Source organism: Cinclus cinclus, chromosome 28, assembly GCF_963662255.1.
Source record: "Cinclus cinclus chromosome 28, bCinCin1.1, whole genome shotgun sequence".
NCBI lineage: Eukaryota > Metazoa > Chordata > Aves > Passeriformes > Cinclidae > Cinclus > Cinclus cinclus.
In genome coordinates, this window is record NC_085073.1 from 1,948,483 (window position 1) to 1,962,624 (window position 14,142).

The 14,142-nt window shown below is 53.8% G+C and overlaps 1 protein-coding gene across 14 annotated transcripts in view; it reads right to left on the bottom strand.

The window, feature by feature from the left end:
• Positions 1 to 1,335: 1,335 nt before the first annotated feature.
• The window catches only part of TCF3 (transcription factor 3), an 83,209-nt gene continuing 70,402 nt past the window's right edge, over positions 1,336 to 14,142 (bottom strand). For 3 of the 14 annotated variants that reach the window (XM_062510041.1, XM_062510051.1, XM_062510040.1), the window contains 4 exons: positions 13,636 to 13,798; positions 12,499 to 12,737; positions 8,615 to 8,759; positions 1,336 to 7,709 (listed from right to left, as the gene is read on the bottom strand). In XM_062510041.1, the coding sequence (XP_062366025.1) occupies positions 8,617 to 8,759; positions 12,499 to 12,737; positions 13,636 to 13,798 (545 nt within the window). In that variant the 3' untranslated portion in view covers positions 1,336 to 7,709; positions 8,615 to 8,616. Of the gene's footprint in view, positions 7,710 to 8,614; positions 8,760 to 9,418; positions 9,733 to 12,498; positions 12,738 to 13,635; positions 13,799 to 14,142 lie in introns of those variants that run through there. The other 11 variants (XM_062510049.1, XM_062510046.1, XM_062510048.1 and 8 more) reach the window with 9 other exon arrangements.

Here is a 14,142-nt window from a genome sequence, read left to right on the forward strand (position 1 = left end):
GCGCTGGCAGGAAGCTCACTTGGTGGCCACTGCTCTGATCTTGGGAAGCTGTATGCTCTCAGCAACTCCTCTGTGCTGCCCCTTGTTCCTGTTCTCACCAGCTCTCCCAGCCCAAGCCTGCTCTGGACACCAGTACTCGCCTGCTTTATGCTCCACCCTGTGCATTTGTTGAGCATTCATCCTCCAGGCTGCTCCCAAGCACACACTTCTTCCTCATCTGGATCTGGGTTGAGAACTGCTGGCACAGGCTGCCCAGGGTAGTGGTGGAGTCACTATCCCTAGAAGCATTCAAAAAATGTATAGATGTGGCTCTTGAGGACATTTTTAGTATTGAACATAGAAGTGCTGCCAGGTTAATGGTTGGGTGATCTTCAAAGTCTTTCCCAATCTTAATGATTCTGTGATTTTATGATGGAGTTTAAGGGACTGTTATTCCATGCACCGTGAGCAGCTTGGGAAGGGCAGAGCTGCCTCACTGCTGAGAGAAGGCACCCAAGGCTAAGGAGATGTAGACAACCATGCCAGAAACACTCCTCAGTTAGTCGGGACGGTTTGTCCTGCTCTGTACGACCTTGAGCCAGAGCAGCACAGTGAAAACACAGGCAGCACACCTGGGGGAGGGAAGATTGCTTCCAGGCATATGCCTTGTCTCTGGAAGTCTCCAAGGCCAGGTTGGATTGGGCTTGTGGTCCAGTGAAGGTGTCCCTGCTTGTGGCAGGGAGTGGAACAAGATGGGCTTTATGGTCCTTTCCAACCCAAATCAATCTATAATTCTGAAAGTCCTGGGGGACATTGGAGCCTGAAGGGCAGGAGGATGCAGCCAGGTTGGGGTCGGACTCTGTTCCCAGGGAACAAGGGACAGGACGAGAGGAAATGGGCCCTTTAGGCTGGATATTAGGAAAAATTTCTTCATAATGAGGGTTGTGGGTACTGAACAGGCTGCTCGGTGCAGAAGGGTAAAGTCAGCATCCTTTGGAAGTTTTCAAACAATGGATGTGCTGCTTGGGGAATGGGTTAGTGGTGAGCCAACAGTTGGACTTGATGATCTTAAACGTCTTTTTCAACCTTAACAACTCTGATTTGATGAGTTTCTCCCATCATTGGTCTGTGCTGGGGGCATTTAACTGGATTTCCTACTTGTGGGTGCTCCCCAGGAGCCGAGGCAAGGAAACAACAGTGATGCAGGGGGCAGGACCCACACCCAGAGCAAGTGTCTGAAAACTGGTGTTATCTTCCATTTTTTTTGTTTTGTAGTACAAGGCAAAGCCTTTATTCCAACTTTTCATTCCTAGGGATGCAACATCTGAAGGACACACGTGGGGATAAAAAAAGTAATATTGTTATAAAATGTCACATTTATTGCTACATTACTGTTATATACAGGACAGTTCTCAAAATCTACTTTAAAAAAGTTAGGATTATTTAAAAATTCCAAATAATCCAGCCAGCTGTTTTGACACTTGTATAAAATTATTTAAAAAAATGAAAACAATTCATATCTTGAGGCACTCAGAAACACAATTTCATCCCCCAATTGTGATTCATTTCAAAGAGCAACGCATTTCCCACCCCCAAATACTTTATTTTTTTTTTTTTTTTGCTGGGTTAGGCATATATATATATATATTTACTATATATATAGTTCAAAACTATAATGTGTATCTGATTTAAGAACAAGGATTTCAGCCACTTAAGTACATCTGGATTTACAGGTAGGCAGCATAAACATCAAAAGCAAGGACCATTTTTTATTTTAAAGGCCAAAATCAAAAACAACCCAAAACTTTCTACAGGGTTAAAAATAAACAACTTCTGCAGGCATCTTCCATCTGCTCTCCCACCCCCATTCCTACAAAAATATAGAGAAAAACATCCCAAGAATGCTTTGTTTCCCCAGAGAGCAGGAGCTCTGGGCACCCAGCGGGTCATTCCCACCTGTGGGGTTGGGATCCTCCCTGTCCTGCCTCACCAGGCACCTCTTTCCCCTCTCCTGGCACATGAGCAGTGCCTGATGTGTGGCTTCCCATGGCTCCTTCTCTCGAGTGGCTCCACGGTGCAAGGTTTGCTCAAAAGCTGCTGGGTTCAAGTGATTTGGGAAGACATGGCCCTGGGAAGGGGTACCTGCGTTGTCCCCAGCTCGCTGCCTCCTGGAACTCCATGGCTCCCCTGGGCACAGCCCAGGGATGCAGGGCAGAGGGATGCTCTTTGGCAAACGGCCTTGGTGCCAGCACACCCCGTTTGGAAGCAGAAACCCCTTTGCTGTCTGAGCTGGTGCTGCAGCCACGAAGAGCTGATATGTCCCATGATGTGTTACAGCCTTGCCCTCCACACTGCAGGGGCTGGGCTGAGCCAGGGTGGGAATGGAGAGCCCTGAAGAGCAGGAGGGCTGCAAGACCAGGGGAACAGAGATACCAGTGTGGAGACCCATGACAGGACGGCCCTTGACTCTGAGCTGGGCTCAAGATGGACGCACAAGATTTGGCAGAAGGTCACGTGGAGCCTGCACCACCCTCCTAACCAGTGCCCACCTCCCCGTGGGGAGGCAGGCCAAGGCACAGCTCTGCTGGCTCCCCATAAAGGCTGAATTGTTCTGGAAATCAAATTACAGAGCACCATGTCCCTTGACACCTGCTCCAAGGGCAGGGAGAGGCAGCTGTGCTGTGGGACGCCCCCCAAATCCTCCTGCCTTCAGCCCAGCTGGTGGGCACTGCTGGCATGGGCTGCTCCTCTACAAAGTGAAACAGCTCAGAGATGCTGGCTGGAGAGACTGGGGAGCATGGGGGGAAGGGAGATACCCCTTCTTAGAGTGGCTGGAGAGGCTGGAGTGGCTGAAGGAAGAGCAGCCCCAGCTGAGCCTGAGGCTCTGGTGTTAGAACAGAGCAGTCTGGGCAATAACAAGGTGGAACAGAGCTTCTCCTTTCAGGGGGCTGGAGGGATGAAAGATGCTGGCAGTGCCCCAGCAGCACCGAGCAGAAGGCACAGGAGGGTGAAGGGTGTGTGGAGGAGCCCCAGGACCAGACCTTGCCTCCTCCAGTTCAGTGGTCAATGTGAATTGGATGTTCCTGCAGACTCATCTGCCTCCTCCCAGCTCCAGGGCACAAGTCTCAAAATGCTTTTGGAGCTGCCAGGAATGAAGCTGGACCCCGTGGGCAGCAGGGAGCAGGAACTCAGGAGCAATCACAGACAAGAACAGAGAGAATGGGCTGGGCTGGGATCTGCAGAGCCCTGGGAGAGGGGAGAGGGATAAGATTTGCATAGGATTTTTAACAGGGCAAAGACCTTGTGCAAGCTTGGGGTACAGAAAACAGGCCTTGCTATTGCTGGTGTTGGGCAGGAAAGGGGGAGTGCAGTGGCCAGGGCTTGCTCTGGGCTAGCCAGCACAGAAGGTGGAGGCTGAAGGCTTGTTCTGGCCCAGCTCCATCGCCAGCTTTGCTTCACCTCCCAAAGCCCAGGGATGGAACTGGAGCTGGCCCAGGCTCCCCACTATAGCACAGCAGGGCCTGCAAGAGGAACTTGGGTTCCACAGGCCCCAAAGTTGGCAGCAAAGCGCAGGGGGTGCAGGTGATTGGGGGTTTCCAAAGCCTCCCATTTCCTGAGCCCCCACAACTGGAACCACCTAGCAAGGGCCCAAAGGCTCTGCTGGCTTCAGTGGGGACACTGGTGAGACACAAAGGACCTTGGAGAGCGGTTTCTGCACTGACTTTGGAATTACAGACTCCTGAGGAAACCACAGCTTGATTCCATCCTTCCTGCCAACACACCTCTGTGGGATAGCTATGACAGCAGGAGAGCAGAGAGCCCCGAGATGTTGGCTGAGGCTGTGAGTGGCTCTGACAGGAGGTCATGGGCAGGGGTGAATGCCAAACAGCTGGAATTCTGTTCCCTGGGGCTGTGAGCAGGAGCTGCCACCATTGCCTGAGGCACCGGCCCATGGGAGCTGCAGATGCTTTGCTCGGGGGGAAAAAACACGTGAAAAGGAAGAAAACAAAAATCTGCAATTTTACTGTTCATAGACTGGATTCCAGACACTCCCCAGCACTGTGGCATGCACAGCTTGCGTGCAAGGAGGCAGGGGCTGGCTGAGTGGAGCAAGAGAGGCCCCTGGGCTGGGGACACAAGAAATGTCCCATGGCAGTGTCCCAGTTCTGCTGCTTCACTGGGATGCAGCCTGGGGAAACAGGAACTAGAAACTGCACAGAAGGGAAGGCAGCCCCCCTGTTTGATGAAGGAAGCTTTGGGGAGGCTCAGTGGCCCCCGAAGAAGAAGGCATGTGTCCCCAGGAGCAGCCATGCAAGCAAAGGCTGAGAGGAAGGAGAAAATTGAATAAATGGGATGGTACAGCACGTCACCCACCTGTGACACCTCTCCTGGCAACACCACTGCTATGGGGACATGCAGACAGGCAGAGGAGCAGGTCTGGGGATCTCTAAGATCCAAAATGGAATGGAGCAAAGCTGTGGGCTGGAGAGAGTGCAGACCTGGCCATTGCTGACCACAACACCTAAAGACAAGAGTTTCATTGCTACAGAGTGACATTTCAGGGTTGGGCTGGTGGTATTTTGGGGACAGCACCTGGCAGTGGTTGTTTTTAGAAAAGCCATTTCCCCATGGTTACAGGCACCATGTTCACACCGAGCAAGACAAAGGAATTTTTTCTTGCTGCTCTTCCCAGTTGTTCCCTGGGAAAGCAGAGATGCCATACTGGGCTGGCACACAAAGCTGTCATCCTGTGCCATCAAGGCAGCTCCAGGGAGAGCACTGCCACCCCCTACATTGTGCTTTTGAAATTATCTCTCCAAACCCTGGCTCTGAGGGCTTGTGTTCAAGGATCTTCACCCATGCCTTGCCATGGAAGGAAGTTGGCTGGATTTGCTGTCCAAAGTAAGATCTTAAGCCACCAAAATGCAGCTGAAAAGCTCCATTTTTGTTGCAATGCAATGGGGATTCAGGGATGGTGAGAAATGCTCTGGCTCATCGCAATTCCTCCCTGGCTGCAGGACTCGGAGGGGATGAAGAAGTTCAGCAAATTTGTGAACCACTCATAAATCTTCTCAGATTTCCAATTTTGTTGAATTAATGGAATTTTCTTGACTAGTTCCGATAAGTCCAGTTGTCCATGACTGCCACCTTCAATTCTTGGGGCAAAAATCAAAGGGTTTGTGAGCCACTTTAAATATTTTTTGTAGGGTTTCAAGCTTTCCAGGGTTGGGACGCTGCTCCATCCCTCCTGGTTCTGGGACAGGGGCACTGAGCCAGCCAAAACCCCTGAGCAGTGGGCCCTTAGCAGTCCCAGCACTGTCCCACCAGTGGAGCAGGAACTCTCATGGATGAAACAAAAAGCAGCTGCTGAGCACTCCAATTTGCACTCCAGAGCATGAATGGGAGTCAAGGCTGTCACACACGCAGAAAAATCTCATCCATTTCTCTGCCTGCTGCTTCAGCAGCCAGAAGAACCCAATGGAGGGAAGTGTTGTAACCTGACAAGCTGATTAGGCTAAAATGCGTCTGCTGACACAGGCAAGAAATACCTGGGTTACTGGAACCACTGAGCTTTCCTGCCCTTCCCAGGGACAGAGCTGCAGCTGCTGACTGTCTCACCATGCAGAAGAAATGGTGGGAGCAGCAAGCTGGGGAAAGCCAGGAACTCCCAAAAGCTTCAGAGCGATGGCTGGATGCTGGGGAGCCTCAGGGCAGGGCCAAGGGCAGCAGGGACAGTCCCATCCCGTCCTGGCACTTGGAGTGGCTCAGCTTGGAGCTGCCACAGGGACTGAGGCCACAGTGCCCAGGTGTGGGTGGGAGATAAGCACTACCCTGAGCACTTCCAGCAGGGTTTGCCAAAGCACAGAGTACAGCCATGAGCATGGAGGAGAAGCAGGCTATGCCAAAGCCTGGGGTTGCTGGAAGTGCCACAGGACCTAATCCTGTTTGCCAGTCCCTTTCCCTGTGCCAAAGCAACAGAGCTTCCCCAGGAGCCCAGGCTGAGGCAGCACAGGGGAGAGACAGACCCTGCAGGGGAGAGAGGAGTTCCTCACATTCCCCCCAGACCAGCACCCACGTCCCATGCACCATCCTGCCTGACTGGGCTCTGCAGTGCTGGGAAGAACCAGGCACAAAATGTTTCAGAAGGGAAACGAGAGGGAAGAAACAAGAGTAAATTCCTGGTGGATGTTTTTCCACAGCCATCTCCAGAACAGCTGCTGCAGCTCAGCACTACCCAGCACACCTCTTTGCTCCACACACCTCTGGGGCACCCAGAGGGGCTTCCAGGGATCCTCCTCCTGCTTAGCACACCAGAGTGGTCTGGAGTGACTGGGAATCCCTTGGAGAGAAGGGATGTCTGGCACAGGTTGGCTGCTGGAGCTCATGGTGCAGGACAGGCACTCCTGCTACCCTCCTTCCCAGCCCCAAGAGAGGAGCCCTTGTGCAGGTGACAGTGCCCACTCAAAACCCTTGGCACAGTGCTGAGCTCAGTTTGCCTCCAAGGATATCTGGGAGATGTGACAGCAGGTGACAGCAGGCTGTGAAGCCACCCCTCTCCCTGAGCCAGCATTTTGCATTTCTGACAGTGGCAGCTCCACTGCAAGAATGAATCCTGCTGCTGGTCATGGTTTTGCCAAGGCTGGAGTGAGCCAGGTCGCTGTTCCTTTCCTGCTCCAGCATCCACAGGTCTGCTACTGCCTGGCTTCCTGAGCCTGTGTCCCACTGCTGCTGCTGTGCTCCGGCTGCCTCCACCTCTTCCCAGTGCTCCAGCTTTGTTCAGTTGGTCTTTGTTCAGTGCTGCTCCTGGAAGTGCTTCCAGCAGCTCTGGGCAGAGGCGCTTCCCTTGTGCATCCCTTGCTGCTCTGCTCACCTGGAAGCGCCTCAGTCCCTCGGTTCTCCTCCACCCGGGGCTGCTCTCTCTCAGCAGCCTGTCCTCCCCACGGATCTCCGGCAGCAAAGCAAACCTCGTGAGTCACCTCGGTCACCGCTGGGGGGAGCGGGAGTACTACTGCCAATCGCTTTGCTGTTCAACTTCCTTTTCCCAAATCAGAAGAGGCCGAAGCAAAGAGATGGCGAATTCAGCACATGAGTTTGTTTTTTGTCATGGAAGGTACAAGCCAGGCAAGGAAGAACATTCCCTCACTGTGGCTACATTCGCTTTTAGTGGCTTTCTGAGCCGAATCTGAGAATTCCTCTCTTTATATCCAGTCTCTCTTAATACAATTTTAATATTCTGGTTGATCCTAAAGATGCAACGTTAACTATAGAAACAGCAGCAGAAAAGCGGAGGGTACAAGACATGTTTTTATACAAAAAAAATTCTTTTCGTTGCTTACAAAACATATGCAAAAGAAGCTAAAAAAAAACCAAAAGGCATTGCTATTTGTTCTACATAAAAAAAATCTCATAACTAATGTTCTTTTTTTTTAAAAAAGAAATATCAAGCTTAGGCACAATTTTGCTGCTGGCTGCTTGTGAACAAGCCAAGAGAACACGCCACCCCCTCCTAACTGAGTGATATGTATTGACTGTTCTGCACTTTATACTTAAGGCAATTTTTTGTTTCCGTTTCATTTCTGACAAAGTGTTTTTTCCACCCCTTACGTCATGCCAGGATCCGTCTGCATGTGTCAGTATGAGCAGTACTACAGTTTGTGGTTCAACAGGGTTGCAGGTCACACCGAGGGTTTTCTTCCTACAGATCTCTGTATCCAGAGGAATAAAAAGATCTACAAATAAGAAAAAAAAAATAAGTCAGAAGTGATAGGAACCCAAATGAAAATAAAACTGTGTTCTTTGCACAGGTTCCAAGGCCCCTGTTGCAGCTTGTCCTGGCAGGGCTGGGCAGGGATGCAGCTGAGCTTTGCCTTTGCTTTGGTCAGGCCATCCCCAGGCACCCACCACTGGGGCAGGGGACACCAAGGGACTGTGTCCTACCCATGCACTCTATGGGATCAGCTCCTGACCTACCACTCCTGGATCTGCTTAATCCCCTCCTCCATCTCTGCACTGCTCAGATAGTCCTAGATTCCCTTAAAAATGGGAACAGCCCATCAGAGCCTATACCTGCCAGCGCCTTACCAGGGGATTTTCACCTTCTCTGACCCTCTTAGAATTTCTGGGACCTGCCCATTCCCTCTCACAAGGAAAAGGAATTGCTCGTTTGCAGTAGCTAACTGGGGCAGGACTGGGAGGTGCAGAGCAGAGCTGAACCCCCTCAGAGAGCTCCAAAGCCCCCCATCCCAGCTATGGGGCTGCACTCTACTGTGGGCTAGAGGCTTTGGGTATCCATGGGGCACATGACACACAGGCAGAATCATGGAATGGGTTGGGTTGGGTTGGAAGAGACCTTAAAGTTGGTCTTACTCCACCCCCTGCCATGGGCAGGGACACCTCCCACTGCCTCAGATTGCTCCAAGCCCCTCCAACCTGGCCTTGGACACTTCAGGGATGGAGCAGCCACAGCTGCTCTGGGCACCCTGTGCCAGGATGTGCACACATGGAGGTCACTGATTTCAGGGAAATGAAGCAGAGCCATGGCTGGTGCTGAGGGAGTGGGGCTGACCAGACAGAGCAGAGCAGGGCATGGGCACAGGGCTGGACCCACACTAGGATCAAAGGTGGGGAACAGTACCTTTACATGTGTCCAACAGGGTTGTGACCATCTCCTAGACCAGGATGTGAAGCTGACAGGGTCATCTGGGGGTCTCCTACCACTCCGGACACTTTCTCCTCTTCCCGACGCTTCAAGCAGGCCGCTTTTGGGTTCAGATTGCGCTCTGTGCCCAAAACAACAAGGGAGGGAAGCAACCTCAGTCTGGGCAACAGCATCAGCCCTGGCAGCAGCATCCCAGAGGACAGCGGGGACAATGCCAGGCAGGCCCGTGTGAGGAGATGAGCTCTGTACAAGACCTGCAGGAATCTGCCAGGCCCAACTGCACCCTCACTTAAACATGGAATCATGGAATGGTTTGGGTTGGAAGGAATGTTAAAGCCCATCCTGTTCCAACCCCCTGCCATGGGCAGGGACACCTTCCACTATCCCAGGGTGCTCCAAGCCCCATCCAGCCTGGCCTTGGACACTTCCAGGGATGCGGGGTCAGCCACAGCTGCTCTGGGCACCCTGTGCCAGGGCATCTCCATGTGCTTGTTACAGGAACCCCCAAGTGCCTCAGCCAGCACTCAATGTTGAGGACTGAATTTTCCAAAGCTGCTTAACGGGATCCAGGTGCCAAATGATATTAAGCATGAGCGGAGAGAGAGAGGAGCCTCAAATCTGCCCCGGGCCCGGGCTGGGGAGAGCTCAGCACCCAGAAGTGCTGCTGGTGCTACAAACACACACTTCACACCAAAAGCAGGAGTCAGGACAGAGAAGCACAAGCATGCAGAGACAGGGGAAGAGACAGGCCCCAAAATGCACCTGCCAGTGGTACCATACCTCGTACTTGCTGCTCCAGGCCCAGAATGACCTGCACCGCTTGCTGTAGGATGATCAGTTTGGTCTGTGCTTTGTCCGTTTTTAAGTGCATCTGGCACATGCGTCCCAGTTCTTTAAAGGCCTCGTTAATGTCCCGCACACGCACCCTTTCCCTGGCGTTATTGGCCATTCTCCTCTCCCGGTCCCTCAGATCTTTGTCCTCCAGTGACAAGGCCTCGTCTGTACTGCTGGGTTCATAGCACCACAGGAGTTAGTCAGGGGGTGCCACCGAGGGGGGCTCTATGTTGCCGTGCTGGAAGTGCTCCGGATGTCCACTGGAAATGGCCCAAACAGCCTCACTTTGCAAAGCATGTTCCTCTGGGTGCTTCCCAGAGCAGCCCAGGCTGCGTCACCTCTGTGAGCCCAGGAAGGTGCTGCCAGCACAGGGCCAGGTGCCCAGGGGGCTGGATAGGCCACTGGGGACAAGGGTGGGCATTGATGCAGCATCACCCACCAACACTTTCTACCCTCTGCAAAATTTTGTTTGTTTTCGACTGAAAACTCAAAGACTGAGAGAGGGTCTCTACCAAAAACATCAGGTTTGCCCCCCAAGGAAAGATTTTGCAGGAAGCAAATCCTTCTTTGTAAGATTTCCTTCCCAAATTCCATCTGCAGCTCCCAGTGCTAGTGTTTGGAGCAGTGGTGCTGCAGCAGCGGGACCAGCCTGACCTGGCACCCTTTTAGGGACCAGGGCAGCACTGGAAGCAGGAGCCAGGGCTGCGCTGAGGATCAGACTTGGATGCAGACACTGAATCCCGATCTTTCCACACAGCCAAAAGCCCACCAGAAGGGGTGATTTTCTTTTCCAGACACAGTCAGAAGCTCTGGGACAGTCCCCACTGCTGACAGCACCCCAGGGATGCCTGACAGAGGCAGGGATGGGGGGAAGCAGAGTTGTGCTGGCAGCATCTTGAACCGTGGCCTTGTCCAACCCCTCCAAAACCCCAATTTAAGCCCAGACGACCTTCTCCCCCAGAGCAAAACTTTGCAGGAAGACACCTGTCTGAGGAGGGTCCTTGGGTGAGACCTGACACTGGGACAGCCTGGGGCCTTGGGCTCCTGGGGAGTAACGTGGAGATAAGCCTTTACCAAAGAGGGGCCGGAATCAGAGCCTTCCAGGAGAGCCTCTGGACAGAGCATGGCCATGTGAAGGGGGAGCAGGGGCTCCCTGGGCAAGCACTGCCTGTGCGGGACAGAGGGCTGCCCACTGTCCCTGCTGCACTCTCTCCTTGCTGCCTTGTCCCTGTCTGTGTCTCCTCCTCACTGCCCCAGCTGGCACTGCCACCTTCTGTCCACATGCTCAGGACAGGCTGATGGAGCCTGACAGGGGATGGAGCCATCCTGGCACCTGTGCCCCCCATGCAGGATCCCAGATCCTTCCTCCAGCACAGGTTGCTGGCTACAGGTCCTTGCTGGTGGCCAGTCCTGGCTGGTAGCTCGCCCAGCAGGGACAGGACTTGGATATCACCTCAGGGCAGGACAGAGCTGTATCCCCACCACTGGCAGCTTGCACTGCATGAGGATGGGATGCTTCGGCTGCCTTCTGGCCCTGGGGGTCACCAACCAGCCTAAAGCTCCTCAGTCTCCTCCTTTCCCTTCCTGTAGCTGCTGTGGCAGTGGGAAGATCCTGGCAGCCCCCCCCGGGCACACAGGGACCTGATGGCCCGTGCCCATGGCAGTGCTGCCAGAGGGGGTGTGAAGGTGGCATTCTCTCCTGGAAAGCAGCGCAAACCCACAGAAGGGACACTGCCTTCACTTCACTGTCTGCACTAACTGCTGAAGGAGCCTGCAGGGCTCAGCCACCTCCCTGGTTGCCTCCAGGACAGGTTTAAAAAGGGACAAGCTTTGGAGACCAAAGTGAACATGGTGCCAACTCTGCCTAAGCCCTGCCTCACCCTCGGTCCTGCCTGGGATCCGTGAGCAGCAAGTACAAGGTAGAGTGGGACCACCGAGAGGTCACGGCTGGGGCATGTCTGTAGGAGATTGGAAAGAACAGAACCAAAAAATAAAAACTCGAAATAAAAGAAAAATCAAAAGGAAGGGGAAATTAAAAAAGAAGACAGGAAAAAAATATACATGTTATGAAAGGCAAAAAATTACAAACTGAAGAAGAGGCACAAAGGACTCCAACATCAAGGCACAGCAAGGCCAGCAGAGAGGAGCACAGGCAGGCACAGCCCCCGACGCGTGTTATGACAGCTCTGCAGAGAGAAAGGGTTATCCTGCCCCAGCACCTGTGCTGCAGGCAGAGCAGGAGTGGGAGCAGGAGCAGGAGCAGAGCATGCACTGCAGGGTGCAGGACAAAGCAGCCACGTCCTTGGAGCAGGACAGCCAGCCCTTGCTTCCCTCCCTGGCATGGGTGCACACACCATGGTGCACACATGCTGTGGTGCACACGCGTGTGGAAGGGACAGAGGGTGCCCTGAGGGTGTCCTGATGAGAGGCAGAGCCTGCAGGCGTCCGCCTGCAGCTCCAGGCTCAGAATGCACAGTGCTCCCAGCCTGTGTCGGACACCAGAGAGTGCAGACAGTGAGGGCTGCTCAGCTCACGGCATCCTGCTGCCCTCGCACAGCTCTCATGGTGTCAGGGCTTTGCCAGGTGTCACACTGTGGGGACAGGAGCACAGAGCCTCATCAGGCACACAGAGCGGATAGGAATGGGCTCTGTGCTCAGAGCAGCCCTTGGAGATGACAGAGCTGGACCCTTCTGAGAGATTTTCTAGTGGAGTTTCTGTCACTTTGCTGGCCAAGCACTGAACACTACTGGCTGCGGGAAGCAGGATGGCACAGGTGTCCCCATGGGGACCAGCATGCAGCACACACGGTGGCAGCAGGGGACAAAGGAGGGAACAGCAGGGATGGATGCAAAAAAGGCAAAAAAAATAAAAGTAAAAAGGACATCAACAGCCTTGGTTTGGTCCCCAAGGCCACAGGGGAGAGAGACAGTGCGAGGCACCACAGCACGTCACAGGAGACAGACAGACAGACAGCCCCGTGCCGATCAGATACGTAAAATATCACCACTCCGGGACCCTCACTGACCTCTAACTTGTTGCTCCAGGTTCAGTATGACTGATACGGCCTGGTGTAGGATTAGCAGTTTGGTCTGCGGTTTTTCGCTGTTTAGGTGCAGTTGGCACATGCGTCCGAGCTCTTTAAAGGCCTCGTTGATGTCACGAACCCGCAGGCGCTCACGGGCATTATTGGCGACCCTCCTTTCTCTCTCTCTCTCGGCTTTTTGCTCTGGGGGAAGAAGATCGTCCTCCTCATCCTCATCTTGACTAATGGTTTAAAATAAGAACGAGACAGGGACATTCCTCGTGTGCACTCTCAGCACTGGTCAACTCACAGACAAGAAACATGGTGACACACCGAGATGCCGAGCCCCCCGTGTGCCCTGCCAGGACCTGCTGGCCTGCGCCACATGCAGGGGCTTTGGAGAGAAGCAGTTAAGGCTCTTCTTCTGCCTCTTTTTGTTTTGGTTTGGTTTTAAACAGCAAAGAAAGAAACCACAATGTGCTTAAGGCCTCATCTTGTTGCTGGGAAAGTGCAGCATGGCCCAGAAAAGGTGAAGGCCAACACTGGAATCCCCAGCTGGAATTTGGGAAGATGCAGCCCTCTGCCTCCAGGGCAGGAGTGGGGCTGGTGCTGCCTCTCTGGGCACCATCACCCTGGTGAGGTCTCTGAGCTGGTGGCAAGGCTGCAGAGCAGCCAACATGCTGAAGGACTCTACCTGAGCCACTGCCACTCCTCTGACTGGATGTGACACAGGATACAAGAGCCCAAAGCAGAGAGCAGAGGTACCCTGAGGCATGGAAGGGGTCAAACCGTGTCTGACTGGAGCTGAGCACTTGCTCCTTCCCTGCACAGCCCCAAGTGCCCACATAAGCAGTTGGGGGATCAGGTGCATCCCTCTGCTTTAGGAGCATGAGGACACCCTGAGGCCATAGGGACACGAGCCAGCAGGAGGGTGGCAGGGACCCCTCCCCTTGGGGCAGTAGCAGGAGCTCAGACTGTGTGAGACCACACCAGGCTCCAGGGTGGGCAGGGGATGGGGCGTCTGTGCTGCAAGATGAGCCCAGGCCAAACCGGACCAAGCCCAGTGCCTGGTGGGTCCTGGCAGCCGGACCCCAGCCCAAACACCCCTGGTCTGGGAACAGAGAAAGTGAAGGGAGAGACCTGTTCAAAGAGCACCTTGTTCTGTTCCGGGAGGGTTTCAGCTCCTTCTTCTCCTCTTCTGAGTTATCTGCCACTGACGTGTTCTCTTCATCCTCCTTCTCTTCCCTCTTTATTTCGCTCGTTCCTGAGGAGACACTGCTCCGCCCCAGCCCCCCAGACAAGCCTGCAGAGAGAGCAGAGCCACATGCACAGCTTGAGGGGCCTGACCCACACAGGAGGCTGGGGGGTTCCCAGGCCCTGCTTCTGCAGTGGCATCCCAAACTCATCCTGCATTGCTGCTCCATACTCAGGGAAGATGGAGGGGGTGCTGGCTTTGCCCTGCTGACGCTTCCTGTTCTTCCTCTTACTTCCCAGGCCCTACAGTTTGGGAACCAACCTACACAACTGTGCACCCACACCTGTCGGGGGGATGGGAAATACAGGTCAAACATTTAGGGACAGATGGGATATTGGGAAGGAGTTCTTCCCTGTGAGAGTGGTGAGGCCCTGGCACAGTGTGCCCAGAGC